We start from the raw sequence: 23,759 nt of genomic DNA on the forward strand, positions 1-23,759 counted from the left end.
GAGCTTGCGATGCAAATTCCGCAGACCAAGGTACTTTGTGTACCATTGGCTCATTTTGTACCACTTGAAGGTGATTGGGCTCTCGGGCGAGATCCCATTCGTAACGTCTCCGTTCCCTCCTTCAGGGAACGAGGGTTACATACGTAACCAAGACGTTTCCTTTCCAATCACTCAAGTGCACAAGTGACTGCTACTGACTCTGAGTTAAAATTGGAATCCACTGTACCTGCCAAAAGGAAAAAAATAAAATAAAATTTACGTGACTCGCTCAGGCAGAATCTCGAAACCAAATCCAAAGTATATCTAGTGAACTACTAAGAGATTGTTAAAACGTTTGGAGTAAAATGTTCTGAGTGTTGTTTGTTCATAAAATGTGACACTTTAATTGCCAATAGCATATTTGGTTATACATTCTTTGTTCTTAGTTATATATGAATCACAATTGTACATTTAGGACGTAAAGACACATACAGAAGTGATTGGTCTAAAAAAAACTACATGTGAACTCTCCAGTAGCCGTAAGAATCACAGTTATACTAAACTGAGTTACCGTATTTTCCGGGCTATAGGACGCACCTTTTTTCATAGTTTGGCTGGTCCTGCGACTTATAGTCAGGTGAGACTTATTGAAATTACTTTGACAAGAACCGAGAGAAATGAACCAAGAGAAATTAACCAATATAAAACATTACCGTCTACAGTGCTCAGTGCTCCTGTAGTCTATACTGAAGACATAGAGCGCTCTCTCGCAGCTGTAGATGGTAATGTTTTATCTTGGTTCTTGGTTTTAAATAAATGCGACTTATACTCAGGTGCGACTTGTAGTCTGAAAAATACAGTATGTGTCCATCATTCAACAACGCAGCGATGGAGCCTAGTAATGAACAAACAGAGTGTTAAAAAAGAATTTTATGACAAAATAATGAAAGTAAAATTCCTCACGATAACTTTGGAACCCTTTTGAGTGATGACTCGGTTGCAAATCGGTTCATTGAAATGAACCGTCCGAATGAACCGATTGGCTAAAATGATTCAAATTTTCCAGCGCTGAAGACGTGGTTGATTTTCCGAAATTCCGGGTTTGATGCACATGCGCAAGATTAGTGCAGACATCTTCAATTAAGGTTTTTAAAGCAAAAAAAAAAAAAAAAAAAAAATGTTCTTATTGTGTTGCTGCAGAAAATGAATGCATTCAAATATGTATGGCTAATTGTAGTCTAGGCATACTGGACTTAACAAATACATAATTATTGGTTGGCTTTTCCCAGACAAAAGCATCACAGATTTTGAGAAAAGCCACTCCAAACCAAACCAGAAGTACTGTGAAACATTAAAACATCAAAAATGACCCCAGCATCAGTCTGACATTTAGCCTCACCCTTTTTTTTATTTATTAAAAATGTGCATCAGTCATTGTCTGATACAGGTGTATGAAGCACAAAGACATCTCAAAAGCAAGTCTCAATTTCAATTTCAGAGTGTAGAAAATGGAGAATTACTGAATAAAAGACAAAAACAAAAACACATCTGGTTGCATTAGCTTTAAAAACATGCAAAAGTCAATGCAATACAGAGTCTGACTGCAGTTTCTCTGACCCTAAGCCATCTGTCTCCGAGACTCAACGTGTAAGTGCTGCGTCTTACCTTTGCTCCACATAATAGTTGCATAAACTTGGTGTCATTCCCCCATATTTGGCAACATACTCAAAAGAATGCTAAAGAAATGAAAATACAAGAATTTCAGTAGTTTTGACACATTGTGTGTTTGCACGACACACTTACTCTGATTTAAATGTGAAATACTCCAAAGCTTTCACTTGACACATGGACTTTAGTTTACATCTCGGCAAGTCAGCAGACATTGTACAGAGGAAACCAGACATGCAACGTCTGCGTCCTGTCCAATGATGCAGATAAACTAAACTATAGCTTCACATTCATACATGAAACAGCTTTAAAGTGTGTTCAGAAGAATCTGTGTTCGAAACGCACCAGACCTGCTTGCATAGGAAAGACAAAACCTGTGAGAATAACAGACCGCAACCACAGAACACTGTACAAATGACATTAACACTGATACTCTGAAGAAAAACTAACATAGAGGCACTTTTCAGCTCAATTTGTAAAAAAAAAATGGTGTTGAATGTTAAACATGAAAGCATTAAACCCGTGTGGACTGAAGCGAACTGTTTATGACACTTTTCTTACATTCACTCTGGAGGGATAGTCTCATGATTAAACTGCTGTTTTTCAGTGCTGTTCCCAGATAAAACACTCACACTTCAGCGTCACACACTAAAAGATACGGAGCGCTTTGGCTTGACAATAGCAGCATTAAGAGAACTCACACAGTCTTTGGTTATGACTTTGAAAAGGCACTAATGATTCGAAGGAAACCCCCTGAATCTGTCTGGACTGAGCACTGAACACACTGTACGCACTAGTAACAGGGTTGACTGATCTCTCACTCCTGAAGGGCAGAACCGTGGGTTTGACTGATGTCCTGGAGTCCAGCGTCTATTCTGAGGCGCTCAATGGCTCTCCACAGTCTCTCGTTCTCCTTCTGCTGATCGTTGAACTGACAAACAAACATTTACAGAAAAACCAATCATGCCTTGTTAGCTTGGAATAACACATTCAGCGGAGCATGAGATCTGAGGGATAGTAAACTGCTAATGACACATTTCTAGATCCCTCATTCTGCTGTTCATAAATCCACACATCCTTTAGTGATCTGACCAACCCCTAAAGGAACAGTTCAGCCAAAAATGAAAATCTGTAAATGTGTTCACCCTCAGTTCATCTGAGATCAAGATGAGTTTGTTTCTTCATCAGGTTTGTAGAAATTTAGCACTGCATCAGTGTCTCATCAATGAATGCTCTGCAGTGAATGGGTGCCGTCAGAATGAGAGTCCAAACAGCTGATAAAACATCACGATCCAACTTTTAGACAGTGCTCCCCAAATCCCATCAACATGTTTTCTGCCACGCTAGAGGAGACAAAAGTCTGGATCATGTTTACACAAACACAGATGGAGCTTACATCGTGACCCCCCCCCCCCACCCACCACCATACCTTCTCACATGGACATTGACATCTATCCCTTCTCTGTACTGGATCACATCAACACCACCATTGACAGTGTTACAACAGAAAAACAGATCACAACTAACCTTAATCAGAAGCCAGGGATGATTAAGGAGGTGCGACTTCTGCTGAAAGCCCACTACACTGCCTTCAGGTCAGATGACGCTCAGGACTACAACAAATCCAGGGCTAACCTGAGAAGGGGCATCAAAAAGGCCAAGTACTGCTACAGGCTGAAGGTAGAGGAACACTTTTCCAACTCTAACCCCCGATGCATGTGGCAGGGCATCCAGATCATCACCGACTACAAGTCAAGCAACTCCGCTCCAACGGTCATGGCGGACGTCTCTTTCCTTAGCGAGCTAAATTACATTTATGCTCGCTTCAACTGTGACAGCAAGGAGACAGCCACCAAGATCACACCCTCAGCACACCACCAACCCCTCAAACTCACCTCCACAGATGTCCGATCACACCCATCATTATGCAGTGCTTCGAGCGACTGGTTCTAGCACACCTCAAGGACTGACTCTCACCCACACTGGACCCACATCAGTTTACCTACTGTAGCAATAGGAGCACAGAGGATGCAGGATGCACAGTGCTGCACTCTGCACTCACACACCTGGACAATAACAACACGTATGTTAGGATGTTGTTTGTTGACTTCAGTTCAGCATTTAACACCATCATTCCCTCCAAGCTGACCACAAAACTTGGAGACCTGGACATTAACACGTCCCTCTGCAACTGGATTATGAACTTTCTGACCAACAGGCCTCAGCATGTTAGGTCAGGACACACCTGCTCCACCACCATCACACTTAACACTGGCGTACCACAGGGCTGTGTGCTGAGCCCATTCCTCTACTCCCTTTACACCCACGACTGCAAGCCTGTGCATGGATCCAACTCCATCATTAAGTCTGCAGATGACACCACGGTAATTGGCCTCATCAAGAGGTACAGCACCTAGCCACATGGTTCACTGATAATAACCTGCTCCTTAACACCAGCAAGACAAAGGAGCTCATTGTGGACTTCAGGGAGAAGAAAGGAAGCACGCATGACCCCATCCACATTAACGAGATGGTCGTTTAACGTGTCTCCAGCTTCAAGTTCCTGGGAACCACCTTCTCGGAGGAACTGTCCTGGACCACAAACACCTCCAGCCTGGTCAAGAAGGCTCACCAGCGCTTCTACTTCCTCAGGACACCGAAGAAGCTGTCTTCAACCATCCTGGTGAACTTTTACCTGTGTGATCGAGAGCATCTTAACCAGTTGCATCACAGTCTGGTATGGAAACTGTTCAGTGGCTGACTGCAAGGCACTGCAGAGGGTGGTGAAAACTGCCCAACGCATCACAGGGACACCACTTCCTGCTCTTGAGGACATCCAGAGGAAACGCTGTCTACGACAAGCTCGCAGCATTATCAGGGACTCCTCTCACCCTGACCACAGACTGTTTAACCTCCTGCCCTCCGGGAGGTGCTTCAAGAGCCTCCGGACCAGGACCAGCAGGTTCAGAAACAGGTTTTCCCTACAGCTGTCTCCTTACTGATCTCTGCACTCTGACACCATAGTGTTCTGGTCTGAATCAGGAGAGAAATCTGCACAGATCAAGCAGCGTTTAAACACCTCTAAACACATATGTGTCTGAGACGACAGCAGATGCACTGGAGGAAGTGTTATTATGGATTATAGTTCAAATCATCTTAATGCTGGATGTGTTTCATCTTTTGTCTTCTCCAGATGTTCACTGATGGACTGGAGTGCTGTGGATTATTGTGATGTTTTTATCAGCTGTTTGGACTCTCATTCTGACGGCACCCATTCACTGCAGAGCATCCATTGATGAGACACTGATGCAATGCTACATTTCTACAAACCTGATGAAGACACACACTCCTCCTGATCTGGGATGACATGATGATGAACGCATGTTCATTTCTCAGTGATCTATTCGTGTTCCTCTGAGATGGTGACAGTGGTGACATGAGTCTCACAGCTGCTTGCTGTAAGTGTTTCCAGCACAGGTGTCTCTCTATTAGTGCTCAGACAGATTTAACTCACCTGTTTCTGTAACAGCTGAATCTGGGCTTCCTGCCGGTTCACTGTTTCTCTGAGCTGTAAGATAAAATGGCAGGCAAATCATCATATTCCTCAACTTTCACACACTGTTCAAAAATGAGCTTGAAATTTAGCCTCTCTACGGTTCTTCTCTCTCTCTTCTACATAGTGTGTAAAAAACAGTATTTGTGTCCATCTGTGTTATTTTAGTATCGCTATTGTGATCTGTAGAGCTGAAACTAAATTCATCCTATATGTGACCCTGGAGCAAAAGTTTTAAGTCTCTGGGGTATATATGCATCAACAGACAACAATATTTTGTATGGGTCAAAATTATACTTTTTTCTTTGATGCCAAAAATCATTAGGATATTAAGTAAACATCATGTTCATGAAGATATTTCGTAAATGTCCTACTGTAAATATATAAAAACTTAATTTTTGATTAGTAATATGCATTGCTAAGGACTTAATTTGAACAACTTTAAAGATGTTTTTCTCAATATTTAGATTTTTTTGCTCCCTCAGATTCTGGATTTTCCTCCTAACAAACCATACTCAGATGATATTAGAAATTGTATATAGATATAGATTTCTTAATATCTATATACTGCAGTTTTAATTGATTTATTTTAAGTTTGATTTATTTTAGGACATCTAAATCAAAATGAGGCTCTAGATAAAAATAAAATACGTTTAATACATATGTTAAAACAATTTTTTATTAATTTTATTTCAGGTAATGGATGTAGTTGTGTTTTTAGTTGTTATTTTGAGCCCACAGTAGTAATAACCGTGGCTCTGGGGTCGTGCGTGTGCTGAAGAAGGCAGTGTCTTGTGTGTCAGACGTGTGAAGCGTACTTGTGTTAGCTCCACGCTCGCCCCACAGCAGCTCTGCTCAGAGTGACCCGTCTCCACGCCGTTCATCCGCTCGTAATCCACACACGCAGCCGGCTGCACAACACACACAACACACAGTCACACATTCATTTCTGAGCGCTGACAGCCAGCATCGGCTCAAACACTGGCCACTAACCACCGTGTGACACGTACCATCAGACTCTTTCCCGTGGCCTTGATCTGGTCCAGCTCCTCGTAGGGCAGCGTGGCGCTCTCGCTGTAGGGCTTGGTCAGCGGCTCGATGGAGTCCTGGGAATCCTGCGGCATCGGGATGAACTCGGCGTCCAGCAGCTCCTGCACACACACACACACACACACACAACAGACTGCTGTGAAACACACTCACAGACCGGCTGTGGGGCTTCATCAAGACCTTCGAAGACCAGCTGAAGAAAACTTCTCGTTTCAACTGGCTCTTTCAGGAGATTACACTCTCACGCTGATTTGTCCTGATTATTAAATCTGGCCCTGAGACTTCGGGAGATTTTGCATGAAACCAGAACAAAGTTTATTTTTTCTAACCCTGTTGGCAGGTTTTGTTCTTGTTTTAAGCACTTAAATCCCTCTTAATTAAGATTTTCTAATGTAATTTTGGCTTCTCTAGTAAATATATCTTGATTTAAGATGGTTTAGAAACTTGTACTGGAAACAAGACATGAATACCAAGGTAAAGCATCAGTTTTGCAGTGTTTTTGGCACATGATAACTTGCACTTTACAACTTCCTTTCGTTAGCTTATGATTTGAATAGCTCTGCTTCAAATAACTTCAGCTGTAGCTTCTGATCACAGATCATCTCAGTCTTGTTCTCCAGTACAAATGTCTGACGATTCTTAGATCAAGATGCTTTTACCTGAACAGCAACATGTGTGTTAGATGTGCGTTCACCTTCTGCAGCCATGAGGGGCACGAGCTCTCGTTGGTCTTGCTGTCCAAGGAGAAGATTAGACCTCTGTCGTCCATATCGGCCTCCACGGTCCGTCCCAGCATGCCCTCACGCAGCTCCGAGTCTGTGGCCGAGTCCGTCTCCAGATCCACGGTGGACGTCGAGCCCTGACCTGTGCCAGCATCAACACATCATCACACACACACACACAAACACACATGTATGTAACCAAAAACTAATTATTATTTTTTATTTAAAATAATAATAGTATCTCTGGTTCTTAAACATAAATAAATAATAACAACAACAAAAAATATTTGATCTTACCACTTGCAATAGACAGTCCGCTGCTGTTTGAACGGATCGTTTTGGAGTTCAGGACTTTTTCTGTGAGTGAACATTAACAGGAACTTAAAACATGTTCATTTCAATCAGAATTCACCACCAGCTAGATTGAGTTTAATACAACTAGCAGTAGAAATGATCTACAGGACAAGATGAAACAGAGAGAAAGGGCAGGGATGTTTTCCTTTGCCAAAAAGGTAGAGAAACATCAACACCCATAATGCACTGGGCTCGATCCCAATACACAGGAACACAAGGTTGTGGAAGTTCAATCAGTTAGATTTGAAACCAGAACTGGAGCTGGATCTGAGTGCAGGCCACACACACACACACACACACACACACACACACACACACACACACACACGTTTGTTTTTGTGAAAAGTGTGTTCATCCCATAGGTGTAATGGTTTTTATTCTGTACAAACTGTATATTCTATGTCCCTTCACCAACCCTACACCTAACCCTAACCCTCACAGGAAACTTTGTGCATTTTTATTTTCTCAAAAAAACTCATTCTGTATGATTTATAAGCGTTTTGAAAAATGGGGACATGGGTTATGTCCTCATAAGTCACCCTCTCATTATAATACCTGTGTCATACCCATGTCATTATACAGAGTTGTGTCCTGATATGTCACAAAAACAAGAGCACACACACACACACAAACACACACATAGGCTGGTTTAGTTGATCTTCCACTGACCCATGATGAGGATGGTGTGCCAGCCCCTGCAGGACAGATCCGGCACGTGGTGCAGCGAGCCGAAGATGGGCCGAGGAAGAGCGGGACACACCTCGGAGCCGAAGCCTTTATCAGGAGGCATCCCCAGACGGCCGTTCCCTGCGTTCCCCCACGCGAAGATCTGATTATCTGAGGAAAACACAGCACAGATATTCAGATTACAGATGAAGAAAACTGTCAAACAACACACACTGAACACATGGAAAGCCTCCAATGTTTGCGCTCCATCTTTGTCTAGATTGCAGCTTTGCTCCAGGATTATTATTGTCAACTGAGATGATTTTTTTTTATATTCATAATATTTTGATGTATACAAAATAAAAGATACAATAATGCAATAGAAATATTAGATGAAAAACTGAAACTAACCAAAAAACTCGAAATGTTCACTTGACAACTAACTGACAAGAGCTCATGAATAAATAAATAAAAACTAAAGCTTAAAAAACAAAAGTAATTTTCATTATTTTACTCAAATTAAAACGAAAACGAAATTAAAAAAAGCCAATTCAAAATATTAATAAAATCTAGGCATCACTTTACAATAAGGCTCCATTAGTTTATGCATTAACAAACCATGAGCAATGAATTTATGACAGTATTTGTTAATGTTAGTTATTGAAAATAAAGTTGTTAAGTTATTTATTTTCAATAATGCATTAGTAAATGAAATTAAGATTAGCTAAGATTAATTATTGCTGTAGACGTGTTGTGTCATGTTTAATAAAGTATTTAACTAATGAACCTTATTGTAAAATGGACATCCACGAACTAACTTCAAGAGGTTAAACCAGAGATTAACGAGTGATGATGCTTCTCCTTCACTGTCTGCTACAACTCTTCAATTAATTCAATAAAAAGTCTTCCACAGAAATCCATATGTCTGGATCATTTAGACTGCTCTTCAGCAGAAGCCTTGAATCAAGAGGTTTTGAGAAACCTGAAGTGAAGTGTAAGAGTGTTTCTGAGCTGCTGCTCTCACCCTCGGTGGCAGCGATAGTGAATCCGTCTCCACACGACACCTTGGTGACGAACTTCCCTCCGAAGGGCCCCACGAGGATCTGCACACCCTGGTGCTTCTTGAAGTCCTTCACTCCTAGCTGGCCGAACTTATTACAGCCGAAGGTCATCAGACGGCCGCGCTCTGCACAGTCATTCACACACACCATGAGCCTCAATCATCAGAGCATCAGCAGTAACATGAGATGCAGGTGAAGCGCACCGTCTATAGCAGCCGTGTGTGTCTTTCCCGGAGCGATGAACTGGATCTTGAAGCGCGAGAGCTGCTTGACCAGCGTGAGGGTGGTGGTGTACGGGATCCCCTGATAACCCTAGACAAAGTGTAATGATAGCACAGCTGTTGATTAGTGTGATAGATTAGGGAACATTATTTATTATTAATAAATACTAATTATATATCGCATTTAACGCAGCCATCCCAGTAAGAGCTGTCTGTCATCTAACACTGACTGTGTGATGAAAAACCCTCTGATATTTATATCATATGATGTATTTTAGCAATATCACACCAGCAAGTGCTGTTCTTTCCCCCCAATATCTGCACCACTGCAAATGTGATGCTCATTAATACAACAGTTCTATCTTAAGTTACTATTGTGTTACATTTTAGACACAATAAAATCTGTTTTGCTCAGTTTGTTACTGAATCCATGGTTTTGAACGAACTGAGTGAGTCATTAATTAGGAGAGTTAGTTACAGTTTGAAGGAATCAGTTGAGTGAATAATTCAATGACTCGTTCACATACAGTTTTATGGAATCACTTGAATGATTGATTCAGTGACTCATTCACTTACAGTTTGAAGGAATCACTTGAGTGAATGATTCAGTGACTCATTCACTTACAGTTTGAAGGAATCACTTGAGTGAATGATTCAGTGACTCATTCACTTACAGTTTGAAGGAATCACTTGAGTGAATGATTCAGTGACTACTTCACACACAGTTTGGAGAAATCATTTGATTGATTCAGTGACTCATTCACTTAGTCTGAAGGAATCGTTTGAGTGATTGATTCAGTGATTAATTCACTTACAGTTTGAAGAAATCGGATGAGGGAATGATTCATTGACTCATTCACTTAGTTTGAAGGAATCGGTTGAGTGAATTATTCAGTGACTCCCTTATTTAGACAGCGTCTCGGTGCCACCTACTGGCACTGAAAGTTTTGCTACATTTTTTTAAAATGTATTATTTAAATTTACATTTACATATTGATGGTGAATCTAATTATTTACTTCTAAAAAGCGACTTTCTGTAATATCTATTCATTGTTTTTCCTTATCTAACACAAAGACTCTATCTTTTGGGGGGTAATTTCTCAGTCAGACTAATTAATTGGCCCATCAACAGCCCTAATTGGCAGCTCAGTCTCACTAGGTCACTGGGGTTTGGACGGGAGCTGCTGAATACAGCGGTGCATGAGATCAGGATCACGCTCGTTGCAGTACATACTTCCCCTGTGAGGTTTTTGATTCCAGAGAAGCCTTGATTAAGACCCAGCTTGTTGAGCTCATTGTTCCCGCAGGCTAAGACCTTTCCAGACTCGGTGAGGAAGAAGGTGCTGTCGCTGCCGCAGTACACAGAGTCAATGGTGGCACCTTTAGGAACCTCCACCTGCAGGCGAGAAGCAGACATTACACACCAAATATCTGAGTATAATGCTGTATCACTGATCGTGAAGGTGTTAAAGTACAGCTCCAGCTACTTTACATCCTTACATCCATCACCTGACCTTACAGTGTTACCAGCTCATCAAAGCTGCATGTACAGTGAGTAAAATGCATTTCGATAAACAACAAAGCAAAATTACTAAAGCAAAATTACTAAACTAAAATTAAACGCAAACTGGAAACAGAAATAAAAACTTTTTTAAAGGTATTTCATGTTAAAAATACTAATCTCTCTCACTTGCATTGGAGAGGAGAAATCGTCCTCACAGTCCAGCCCGAGTCGACCTGCGGAGGGAAAGAATCGTCAGTGACAGGAAGTGCCTATGATCATGTGACAGGAAGTGCCTGTGGTCATGTGACAGGAAGTGCCTGTGGTCATGTGACAGGAAGTGCCTGTGATCATGTGACAGGAAGTGCATGTGGTCTTGTGACAGGAAGTGCCTGTGGTCATGTGACAGGAAGTGCCTGTGGTCATGTGACAGGAAGTGCCTGTGGTCTTGTGACCGTGCTCACCGTGCTCTCCGCAGCCCCAGGAGTAGATGTCCCCGCTGCGGGTCAGTGCCACCACGTGATTGTCCCCGCAGGACACCTGACGCACCGGACGCTCCTGGAAGAAGTCCAGCAGCACCGGCTCCAGCACCTCCATTCCCAACTCGTTCTCCACACCCACACAGCCGTAGTAATCAGAGCCGAACATGTACATTTGATCCTCGTCTGCCGGAGGAACCATGAGACACTCGTCACACAGACACTACACCAAACACACAGATCCTCCCGACGACGCCAAATCATTCCCATCTTACCTCTGACTTGTTGATATTTAGATATGAATAATACTCCAACATTTAAAAGTTTGGGGTGGGAATGATTTATAAATGTTTGTGAAAAAAAACATAATATAATAATCAGCCTAAATATTTGTTAAATGTAAAATATTAACAATACAGATTCACATTAAAATACATAAATGGCAAAAAAAAAAAAAAAAAAAAAAAAAAAACAGTAATATTGTGAAATACTATGCCAATTTAAAATAACTATTTTCTATTATAAATTATCTACTATTTTTCTATTTTATATATTTTGGCGATTTGGTGCTCAGTTATTTTTGATTGTCAATTCTTATTAATAATAAGGAAGTTAAGTAGCTTCATATTGTTCAAGAAAGTGTGATACACTCAATGATGAACTACAAGATGCGATTCTGAGCATGGGAACTTCGTGAGCCCTCGCACACCTCACGATTGAGTTTATAATTTATAGACAATAATTTACTACGATTTTACAAACTCTGATGTAAGCATTACGTTTTGCGCCATTCATGATAATATGGTCCAAAAAAATAAACGAAGACATGGCAAAAAGAATGACTGGAAAGCAGAGAAAAGCATCTGGAGGTGACAAGGCTATTTCAGAATTTCTAGTTGTTTTGCCAGAAATAAAACTGGTACAGTATTTTCATTCATAATGACGAACAGCAAATTTGGCACAATTTGGAATAACAAGTAAAAAAAAATAGAGCTTTATACTTAACTAAAATTACTTACATAACACACGCATTATGGTTAATGATGAATCGATTAATTGATCATTAATTTAAATGACAATTGATCATGGAAATAATCAATATTTAACATCCCTACTATCGAGTAATTTTATTTAACTTTCTCACTTTAATTAATGGGGTTTTAGTCTGAATAAAATGCTAGTAGCAGGATTATAAAATGAATAGATGTGATTATGATCATTTGATAAAATGAAGAGAGTGAGACATACGTTTGAGATCAATTTACTTTGTTGACTGTTTTTTGGCATGGAGACCGCTGAACGCTTCTCTTTACATGGTTGTATTTTAAAACACAATTGCAATGTTTTCAAATGACATTATGGCTTTTAAAATTAAATGATCCCAAACGTAACTGTGGTTTGTGTGACTGCTGCAGCAAAACACTGGTGCTCAGATTAATCTGGTCCTGCTGGATTCTGTTCTGGAACATGTTCCAGTAGGCCTAACCTATTTGTTTTTAAAAATCCATCATACAGTGCATTAGATCATGACAGCGCGTGCAGACGAGGACGAGCGAGCGCGGGTTTGGCTAGATTTATTTGGAGATTACTGCGCATGTCTCATTCAGCACAAATCCAAATGTTTGCATATTCACATTGTATTTGAATGTTAAACTATTATTTATAATGTAAACTACTTACACATTCGCACATAGACGGAAATGATGATCCTCTTCATATGAGCAAAAACGTTCTTGGAACAGCAGAGAGGACCGGTATACTATTGTCTATTTAAACTGACCAGTGTAACCTTTGAAACGTTTAGTTGACTGTATTTTATTTGGATAATGAACAGACTGATGTAAGTTTGAATCGCTAGAATATACATGTGATCCAGACTCCGACACGATCGAAACAGCTGAAAAAAAAACTAAAAACATCTCTACATTAAATCAGTTAACTGACCATCAACAGATTTAATCGATCATTCTCTTATCGACAATTAACCGATCATCGATTAATCGTTGACATCCCTACTCAATAAACTATTTATAGACATAATATGTGAGTTTTATCATTTTCTGATTGGTCAACTTCAGATGGATCGCCAGATCGTCTCGTTCAACCGCACATATGCCACAAATTTAAACCGACAGCGCCCGGTTTCTTTTGACAAAATTATCGGGAGATACTTGTAACGTTCTCTGGCCGCTATTGTTCTTAAACGGTACGAGCTGCGACCATGCGAGCATCTGCAATTTTCTCCCGATAGAAAAAGTCGTCTGCAAGCTCGTACGACTGTACGCACCATGTTCGCCCGCACCATGTACGTCTGCCTTTCCTGTCATTTTGCATTATTGACACACCCTAATAAATGTTGTTCAGTTGCTTTGACTCGATCGGATTTGTTTAAAGCGCTTTATAAATAAAGGTGACTTGACCTAAAATTTTTCAGGATCCATAGATGAACAGAAAGTTCATCAAAAGAACAGCATCTATTTGAAATCTATAAATGATAAATTCAGACTCCTGAATGCTAGTGTACATCACGTCTGTGGTTAGAGAGACTCTCACCGGTGACGCAGGCGGTGAAGTCGGCTCCGCAGGACACCTGTCGAATGGCTTTGCCCTGCAGACGCTCCACTCTCCGCGGCTGACGGTACGAGGCCTGGTCTCCGTGACCCAGCTGACCCACCATCTTGGCTCCTCCCTGAACGCTCTGTAGAAACAAACAGCACATCTGTCTCTGTCTCTTCAGCTCTGTGTCCTCTGCTGACACGGGGAACAATCTGTTTCATGCTTTTGCATTTCATTTGTGGAATTTCTCTGTTTTATTTTTTGCTTTATTCTGCACTGCTTTTATTTCTATTTTTATGTATATATTTTTTGTTCATTTTGAATTAATGTGATCAGGACTTGTCCCAGCTTGGACTTGAACTATTAGTATAACTCAGATGCTGTTGTAGTTTATGTTAATATTTTGAATAATGTTATTTTTATTTTTATATTTTGTTTTCATTATAATTTCAGTTAAATAATGATATTTAAATAAAAAATTAAAATAAAACAAAATAGCAAAACCGATAAATAAATAAATTAATATAAAGAATATAAAAGAATATAAAGAATATAAAATAAATTAGTACAATTAAAATAATGTAATAGAATTTAAATGCATAAAACAGAAATCATCAAAAAAAAAATAATAATAATTATAATTTAACCAAAAATCAAATAATTATAATAAATAAACACAAGTGTGAAGTGTCAGTCAGCCAAGTATGGTGACCCATACTCAGAATCCGTGCTCTGCATTTAACCCATCCAAAGTGCACACACACACCGTGAACACACACACACACCGTGAAAACACACCCGGAGCAGTGGGCAGCCATTCATGCTGCGGTGCCTGCGGAGCAGTTGGGGGTTCGGTGCCTTGTTCAAGGACTCCTTAGTCGTGGTATTGCCGGCCAGAGACTCAAACTCAAACTCTCTAACCACTAGGCCAACGACTTCCCCAAAACAATACAATATAAACCAATAACAAAATTAATATAAAATAAAAAATAAATTAATAATTCAAATAAAATCATTTATAATTTAAATAGTAAACAATATGTTTTTAACTTTGACTATATAGTTTTTATTACTATTATTATATCTACATTTTAGTTTTAGTTATTTGATTACATGAAGAAGTACTGTGGGAAATGTCAACTAGCAAAAAAATGTAAAAAAGAAGAATTTCAGTCAGGTTTCAGGTCCCACCATAGCACAGAAACTGCATTTGTTTTTTTACAATTAAAAATTACAAATGACCTGCTCCTTGCGTCAGATCAAGGCTGCATCTCATTTCTAGTTTTACTTGATCTTAGTGCTGCGTTCGACACCATAGATCATGACATACTCATAGATCGATTACAAAACTATACAGGTATTTAAGGGCAGGCTCTAAGATGGTTTAGATCCTACCTGTCCGATCACTACCATTTTGTTTATTTAAATGTGGAGTCATCTCATTTATCACCAGTAAAATATGGAGTACCACAAGGATCCGTCCTAGGGCACTTTCTATTTTCAATATACATGTTGCCCCTCTGTAATATTATTAGAAAATACGGGATTAGTTTCCACTGTTATGCTGATGATACTCAGCTATATATCTCAACGAGACCTGATTCAACTTCTAAATTATCTAAGCTAACAGAGTGTGTTAAAATGTATATGATTGGATGACTATTATAGTGTAATATTATACAGCAACAGCATTCTTCCATCTTATAAATATCACCACGCTACAGAACGTTCCCTGTTCCTGATGCAGAAAAGCTAGTTCATACATTCACCACATCTCTTTCGCTGAGCATTCAAATAATGCATCTCATGATCTTGGACTCCGGATATATATGATCAGATGCACATGGATTCAATAAATTATCAGTCATCATGTTCCATTACAGATCTTCCTGTAATATGACTCCAGATGTGAGTGTGGGGTGTGATATAAAGCACACTTACGGCCCAGGTGTACAGCTCCTTCTCGACGGTCACTACAGCGAAGTGTGTCTCTCCAGCGCAGACGTGCTGAGCGCTGCTGCCGCCCTTAAACATGTCCAGCTTCTGAGGAGTGAACTTCCCTCCGCCCCAGAAATACACCTCCCTCGAGCGCGTCGTCACCACCGCCACCGCTGTGTCTGTCGCCGTACTCAACCTCAGACCACCAAACCACACTGCTCAGAACGAACAACAACCCCAGAAACACTGACACTCTGCTGGAAAACACTCGAGACCTACCTGGGTTTCTTGATGGTTGAATTAAGCGTCGCCACCCTCTCCTCCAGCTCTCTAAACACACACACACACACACGCACACACGCACACACACGAGATAAATAGAATAAATGAATAAATAATTACAGTAGTTATAATTACAGTAAAGAAATACAAGATAAACAAATAATAAAGTAAAATAATAAATAAAATAAATAAATACAATTAAAATCAATAGCAAAACTGAAATAAATTGAATTAAAATAAGGAATAAAAAAAGTAAGCAAAAATATTAAAAGAAAAATAAAGAAAATTATTAAAATAAAAATAAAAATGAAAAAAAAATAAAAATAATAATATTAATAATAATCTGAATGGTCCTAAAAACCAAGTATTTTTGTTTTTTGATTCATAATAAACAATTCATATAAACAAATAAAATGAATTTAATAAAAAAAATATCAGCAAATAAATGAAATTAAAATAAAGAAAACTTAAATGCATAAAACAAAAACAAGAACAATTAAATAAGATAACATTTTATGAAATTAAAATAGTTATAGTACATAAATACTAATAATGTAAAGTAGTAAAAAAATGTAATCAAAAGATAAAAATTAATACTAATACAATTAAAATAAACATGCATAAATAGAATTAAAACAAGGAATAAAATAAAAATCTATAAACATATTAAAAAAAAATTAATTAAATGAAGTTAATAATGGAATGGTCCTAATAACAGGAATTGTTTGTGTCTTTTGATTGAGGGTTCACTCACGCTCTCACTAGAGAGATGACGGGCTGCTCTAGAATCTGCTCCGCCGTCGGCCTTTTCTCCGGGTCCTTGATCATGGACACACACGAGCGTCATTATAACATCAGCACACACACACACAGTGAGCTGTAACACAGCGTTACCTGATCTAAACACTCGTACACCAGCTTGATCAGGTCAGGTGTATAATCCTCCGAGTTGATCTCCATGGTCCAGTTTCCCTGGACAATCTTCACACACAGGTTCAGAGGATTCTGGGAACACATGGTTATCATACGTCACTGAGGGGATCTCAGTCTAATGAAGGAGTGTTTGTGAACGTTTGAGATGAACAGGAGCTTACGGTGGCGTCAAAGGTCCTGGTGAGGGTCAGCAGCTCAAACAAGACACAGCCCATGGCCCAGATGTCTGATTTAAAGTTGTACTTCACTCCCTGACACAGTTCAGGAGACATGTAGTACGGCGTACCGACACACTGGAGAACAAAACACATCGGCTCAGTGAGGGGCAGAGGAGAAACGAGGGAGAAGAAATCCTCTGAAGGAAAACGTCTGTATGAATCACACAGTTCAAGGGATGTGAAGCCAAAGATCACTGAGAGAAAAACGCTTACTTTATTTTACTTCTACTATTGTAATTGTAATATTTCCATCACCGTTCTCTGATGTCTGTTAACAGTCACTTTCTACATTTCTACTGTTTTATTTTTAATGTTTCCATTTTAAAGGTCCTATGACATGAAAATTTCACTTTCTGAGGTTTTTTAAGATTAATATGAGTTCCCCTAGCCTGTATATGGTCCCCAAGTTTCTAGAAATTTGAATCGGTGTAAATCAATATTTTTCTATCTTTCTCTGCCTTTGAGAAAATGGAAGCTCAAACGGGCTGATCTTGAATCTCCTCGTTGTGACGTTGTAACGAGAATTGTAACCTCCCCTTTCTCTGCTTTGCCCACCCAAATATTTACATATAATTCAGTCGCAACGTCAGCACAGGCGTTTCAAACAGACTTTTATGATATGGATTCGACAGCACCGGCACAAACAGTGAGTAACAGTGTTCATTAATGCCTGATCTGTGATCAGTGATTTCTGATGGGTAGCTAATCATTCAAGTTCACACAGACTTTCTTTCTAAATCGTTTAATGATGCATCAGTGAATCAAGCCAGTGACTAAACGATCAACTTCACGTTGTTTCTCTTAGTAGCATGAAACAAATCTGTTATTTAAATTGTGATTTAACTACAGAGAGCGATCAAAGAAAGCTCGCTTTTTTCCGGAGCTGTTACACATCGCGAGTATATCTGCACACTTGCCCAAACTGCCGTTACAATGAACGACGCTGTTATGCTGCACAACGGAGCTCTTACTGTATTCATGTGTTTGCTGTTAGCTGTGGTGAAAGCATTTTGTGAGATAACGTGTTGCAATAATGATGAGATCACTGCATCCACGCGATAAACAGACTCTGTCTACTCAATGCTCATCACTGCAGCCTTTCATGTGATAGGAAAAGATCAAATTTTTTTTTTATATATAATCCACACTTCCACGATTCGTTAATCTCGACAGCTGTAATAGTAAAATATCACAACAGTTGTGGTTTACTCTGAGTCTCACAGCAGACACACCCCTTCAAACAGAGCATTCAAGCCAGAGGGCTAATATCAGGATATAAAAATGCTTTTTATTTCTAAATTTTAAATGTAAAAATCATACTAACAATATAAATACACCTAAGGACACATTAAAAAGCATTTAAAGAAAAGGCAATAATCCATGTCATGGGACCTTTAAAACTATTGCTTTATTTTATTGAACTTTTATTTAGTAGCTTTTTAATCCCAGTTTAGGAAGTCCCAATTAACAACTACACAAACAAACAAATAAATATTATATTGTAAATACATATATATTGTTTTATTTTCATATGTAAAATTTGTATATGTTATGAATAATTTTTAGCTTTTTTATCCCAGTCTGGGAAGCCCTTTTAAATAAATCAATTGATTTACAAAAAAAAAAAAAAAGAGAAAACTATTTAATGAAAAATAATATTTTAATTTATTATTATATTTAAAATTGTTATGTTTTCATGACACAATTCATTTTCAGCTTTTTTACCCCAGTTTGGGTAACTTTAACAACTGCAATCAATATTTCATATCCATTTGATTATGTATTTGATAAATAAGCGTAATAAGCAGGATTGATGTTCAGACTTCATAGTAGATTATAATAAAACAGACCTGTTCAGGGTGATAAACAGTCCTGGGTTTATTTTGTGATGCTGAGCGATGATGATGTTACCCTTCACACAATCTATATCTATCTATATCTATTACCCTTCCCACAATCTCACGATGAGAGTGCAGAGATGCTTCAGACACATAAACCAGCTGACGCTGACTAATAAACCTGTGGGATGGTGATGGTTGACTCACGGTTTCAGCCATGGCATACTCTGAGTCCAGCTTCTTGGCCAGCCCATAATCCCCCAGCTTGATCAGGTTGGTTTTGGTGAGGAAGATGTTCAGCGTCTTGATGTCCCTTCAAGGCAAACACACACCATTCACAGCGTTTGGAAACGGCGCTGCTTTACTCCTAATCATCTGCTTCTGTGATTTCTCTTTACCTGTGCAGGACGCCAGCTTTATGGATGTGAGCCACAGCAGCGGCGATCTGATACAAGTACCACACGACCACCTGCCACAGAGAGAGAGACCACGCTGTTATCATTTACTGGGATTATAAAATCATATTGATATATAGACCACCTTTAAGTGAAACATATTGCATGCATGTCATTTTATCAGTTTTTTCTCAGTTCACAGAAGTGCTGTGGTGCATGCCTTGATGATATGTGAATCACGTTCTGTTGTTTCTGATGCATGCTAAACTAAACCGCTGAAGATCACAGACAGGTAGCCATTCTAATCTAATTCTCCTCTAGATATGACGCGAGTGTCATTATGTGATGAGATATGTTATGAGTTTTGCACAGAAGTGTTATTGCGGTGTTGTTTTTGGTGATGTTGTCATGAGCGAGGAGTGAACGCACCTCCTGTTTGAACAGAACTCCCTTCTGCTGGTTGATCTTCTCGTAGAGGTTTCCACCTGCACACACACATTCAGACAGCTGCTCAAACACACACCACGTCACGGCTGTACAGCTGCTGTTCTGTGTTTGTGTGTGTGTGTGTGTGTGTGTGTGTGAGTGTGTGTGTGTGTATCTCTGTGTGTGTGCATGCGTGTGTGTGTGTGTGTGACTCTGTGTGTGTGTATCTGTGTATGTGTCTGTGTGTGTGTGTGTGTGTCTCTGTGTGTGTGTATCTGTGTCTCTGTGTGTCTCTCTGTGTATCTGTGTGTGTGTGTATCTGTGTGTGTGTGTGTGTGTACCGTTGCAGTACTCCAGCTCGATCAGCAGTGTGTTCTTGTCCATGAAGTGGTTGAAGTAGGCGATGATGTTGTTGTGCTGCAGGATGGACAGGATGCTGATCTCGTTCATCACATCTCTGCGCTTCTTGTCCGACAGACAGTTCAGATCGATCTCCTTCCACACCACCAGAGAGTTATCCTGCACCAAAACCAGCTCAGTCACACAAACTCTTGGAAAGTTTGGGAAATTGGGAAATGGCAGCGTAATTTATTTAGGATAATCACATTTGTGGCATCCCATAAAACAGTTGTGATAACTGCACAAATTTTCGTTCTTCATTTGGGGGAAAAAAGACGTTTGAAAAGGCTGAGTATATGTTTCTGACGGTATGACGGTGTTTCTGAGCTTCCCAACACCTCCGCCCTGACGGAGGAGGGGTGTAGATCAATATAAACATGACTCCTGATGCTCGCGTCTATCAACTAAACACAACAACCATGAGAGGATGAGGTGTAGGTGATCTAGGTGTGAGACGGCACTGATCAGATTATTACAGACTAAAGAATAATGATTCAGAGTCGAGTATCATGTTTACAATACAAACGAAGCATAATCAGTCCTTGATGGGAAGTGTGAATGTCTCACAGTCTGATAACTTGATGTGGAAAACAAATATTGGAGTCCGTTTGCTACTTTATTTTATTAAACTGGATAATTGTTACACCTTTTTATATGTTATGTGGTGTCAGCATTTACTTTTGATAAAGACAAAGGTGTATTATTGTATGTTGGTTTGGCATTTCATTTATTGTATCCCCTTTAAATGCACTTATTGACAGAACAGCAGTAGTAGTATGGTGTAATATTTATTAGAAACATGTATTTGGTGCTTGCTACCTCATATCTTTACTCTCTCCTTTTCATGGCTTTGGAAACTTGTCTCAGATGTTTCTCTGCGTCGCTTTTTGCATAACTCCAGGTCATCAGCACCAAGCTTCGTTGCTATTACTTTCTAGGAATTAAATGCTTTCTCTGAATCTTTACAGTCTGTCTGCGAGTGACCGTACAGGTGCGGATATATCTGTGCAGCTCAGCTGTTCCACACTCCAGTGTGTTCAGGAGATGTTGCTCTATGCTCGGTCCTCTACGGATTGAGATTAACTGGGTAAAATAAATTGTGCTTCAAAGAAGGTGGAGTTTCAGACCACACACACCGACTGCGTAATTACCACGGACCAATAGAAACTCAAAGGTGTTAAGAGCCAACACAAACTCCTCCATAAAGTTTGCTTTGGTCCGCGTCACTCCTGGATAATTGAAAATGGGTGAATTGAAAAGGTGGGAGCTGGTTGCTGAAACCACGCCCACCTAGCGCGACCGCAGCGACAATCTACCTGTCACTCAAGTGGCCAATCCTTAATTATGCAGACCTTTAAGCCTTAATATAATTTAAACAGATGAGATATAAATAAATTCACCCCCCTCAAAAGTTATGAGGTTGTCATGAAGGGCAAAACTAGCTATATAAACCAAAATTTATATAATTTTTTGCACCAGGCAGTAAACATGTTTTTTCCTGCTGTAAAGTTGGGCAGTTTAACATGAGGAGTCTATGGGACTGACTCTCTTCTGCAGCCAGCCTCAAGCGGCCAGTCGATGAATTACAGGTTTAGTCACTTCCTTGTTGTCTTCACGAGAGAGAGCGGGAGGTTGCCGCTTGGTAAAAACACAGTATAAGTCATCATAATCAGTAATTATGTCTCAACTGGATGCAAGAAATGGTTTGTTTTTTAATGGGTTTTACTGGTTTTGTCTCCTTGTGCCGGGACATTTCCATTACACGCTTGATTCAGCCAATCACAACGCACTGGATAGACCGCTGGCCAATCAGAGCACACCTCGCTTTCAGAACGAGGCATAGAGGAGCAACAATAATGTGTTTTTTTAAACTTAAACTGCAAAAGCACATTGCATTACACCAAATATACAACATGTTTGTTTTAGCAGCATCATATATGACCCCTTTAAGCAGGCAAGATAACATTACGATAACTGAACGATTGTGTAATTGTGGCATCCATAATTGTAATCAGGATTAGAAATGTGATTAATTGTGCAGCCCTAATATACATTAGACGGTTAGACATTGGGCTGCCTATTAAAAAAAAAAAAGATTTTGGTGGCATAAAATGTTGATTTTAAACAAAAAAAAATATATATTATATTTAATTTAAAGTGTTAAATGACTGTTTGCAAACTACATTGGAACAATCATCAGAAATAGACGTCAGAAGTTGTTATTGGTGAGCAAACCCAGAGTTTCTTGTGTGAATGCAATGCAACTTTTTCTGAGAAAATGAAAGAGCATCTCTTTTTGTCCTCATCATTAGGGGCTCTGCAGAGCACTAGTGATCCAGATCCCTCGTTATCAGTGGGCGTGGCCCAATCCACCAATCAGAGCCGAGTGTCCATCCTCTGACGGTGACGTGTGCTCTTAATTGCGGCTAAAGTGAATATATAATGAGTCTCACCTCAGTGCGTCTGTAGAGCGTCGCTTCTCCGAAAGAGCCCTTCCCCAGCACCCGGATGGGGATGTAGTGCAGTCTCTCCTCTTCTCCGCCGAAAGCTCCAGATGTTGATGATCTTCCTCCGACTGATTCACATCCTATATCTGAGTTCAGAGAGGCGTAGTGCCGCTCGTACTCATCCAGAGACATCTTCCTGACGCTTGACGCGGCGCGCGGTGGCGCCTGTAGGCTTCGCGTTGTATCTGGGCCTGCTTCAGTGCGGCCTGAGCCTTGATTTGACTCCCGCGCCGCGAAGATCGCCTCAGATCGCACACATCCGCGCTGCAGGAGCGCCACACTCTCGCGCGAACACACTTTCAGCGCTTGAATCGGAGTAAACTACTTCCCTCCTGCCCCGTTTCTTCTTTTCCAAACTGGACTACACAAGACGAAGTTGCTGTTGGGAGTCATTTCCGAGAGGGAATCGATTCATCCGTGCGTTTGTTTTGAACAGGTGCGCGTCCGTTGAATTCATCGAGCGAACGAGTGAATCTTTGAGAGTCGACACCGCTGTTCGGACAGAGACGACAAGCGACACAGGAACCGGAAGTGACTCGATTTCACACTGCTTTATTTCAAAATAATGTGCAGCGTAAAATTAATAGGTACTTCTATTGCACGCGGTATTATACGACGGAAAAGGATAGCACGACTCGTTACATTGTTATTACACACAACATTTAGTACACAAACACATCTATATTATGTAGTTATATTATAGTGTCCGCTAAAAGTACTTTGGCACTTCTGTACATTTTAGGTCTGTCCGTGTTTGTTCAGCTCATCTTATTCATACGTGACATCACCTGACGAGTTCCTCTAGTTCTCATTAACACATGAACACACACCACCGAGCTGACAGATCTGATGCTCTCAGGACACACACACACAGCGTCCCCTGCACTATATTAATGTGCAGAACAAACCATGACAGCCTATAAACCTGTGCAGATGAGTATATTTGACACTCATGTATAGTTTCAAGCTTATGTTGTTAGTTCCACAGAGCGACCACAAGAGAGCGACACACT

General features: G+C 40.0%; 2 protein-coding genes across 2 annotated transcripts in view; one reads left to right on the forward strand and one right to left on the reverse strand.

Annotated features, from left to right (window-relative positions):
• Window positions 1–9,040, forward strand: part of angel1 (angel homolog 1 (Drosophila)) — a 41,454-nt gene extending 32,414 nt beyond the window's left edge. The window contains exon 11 of the mRNA XM_026229356.1: window positions 8,906–9,040. The gene's annotated coding sequence lies outside the window, so the exon portion shown is untranslated. The remainder of the gene's footprint in view (window positions 1–8,905) is intronic.
• On the reverse strand, window positions 1,363–23,742 carry nek9 (NIMA related kinase 9). Its single transcript, XM_026229354.1, has 23 exons — window positions 22,693–23,742; window positions 20,182–20,359; window positions 19,844–19,899; window positions 19,418–19,488; window positions 19,227–19,332; window positions 17,125–17,256; window positions 16,925–17,035; window positions 16,785–16,849; window positions 16,028–16,078; window positions 15,752–15,944; window positions 13,808–13,952; window positions 11,240–11,440; window positions 10,965–11,011; window positions 10,509–10,670; window positions 9,257–9,365; window positions 9,017–9,178; window positions 7,996–8,163; window positions 7,270–7,329; window positions 6,945–7,114; window positions 6,211–6,351; window positions 6,019–6,111; window positions 5,162–5,215; window positions 1,363–2,578 (listed from the first exon to the last, which is right to left on the reverse strand). Exons 1-23 carry the CDS (start codon window positions 22,876–22,878, stop codon window positions 2,465–2,467), a joined length of 2,775 nt encoding a protein of 924 aa, XP_026085139.1. The 5' UTR covers window positions 22,879–23,742; the 3' UTR covers window positions 1,363–2,464.
• Between the last annotated feature and the right edge of the window lie 17 nt (window positions 23,743–23,759).

This window comes from Carassius auratus, chromosome 42, assembly GCF_003368295.1.
Source record: "Carassius auratus strain Wakin chromosome 42, ASM336829v1, whole genome shotgun sequence".
Classification (NCBI taxonomy): Eukaryota; Metazoa; Chordata; class Actinopteri; order Cypriniformes; family Cyprinidae; genus Carassius; species Carassius auratus.

Coding starts and splice junctions, on each gene's coding strand:
- nek9 (XM_026229354.1), bottom strand. CDS start 22,878: ATGTCTCTGGATGAGTACGAGCGGCACTACGCCTCTCTGAACTCAGAT. Junction 19,333..19,417: donor AAAGCTGGCGTCCTGCACAG/GTAAAGAGAAAT, acceptor TTTGCCTTGAAG/GGACATCAAGACGCTGAACA. Junction 13,953..15,751: donor AGGAGCTGTACACCTGGGCC/GTAAGTGTGCTT, acceptor TTGTTTCTACAG/AGCGTTCAGGGAGGAGCCAA.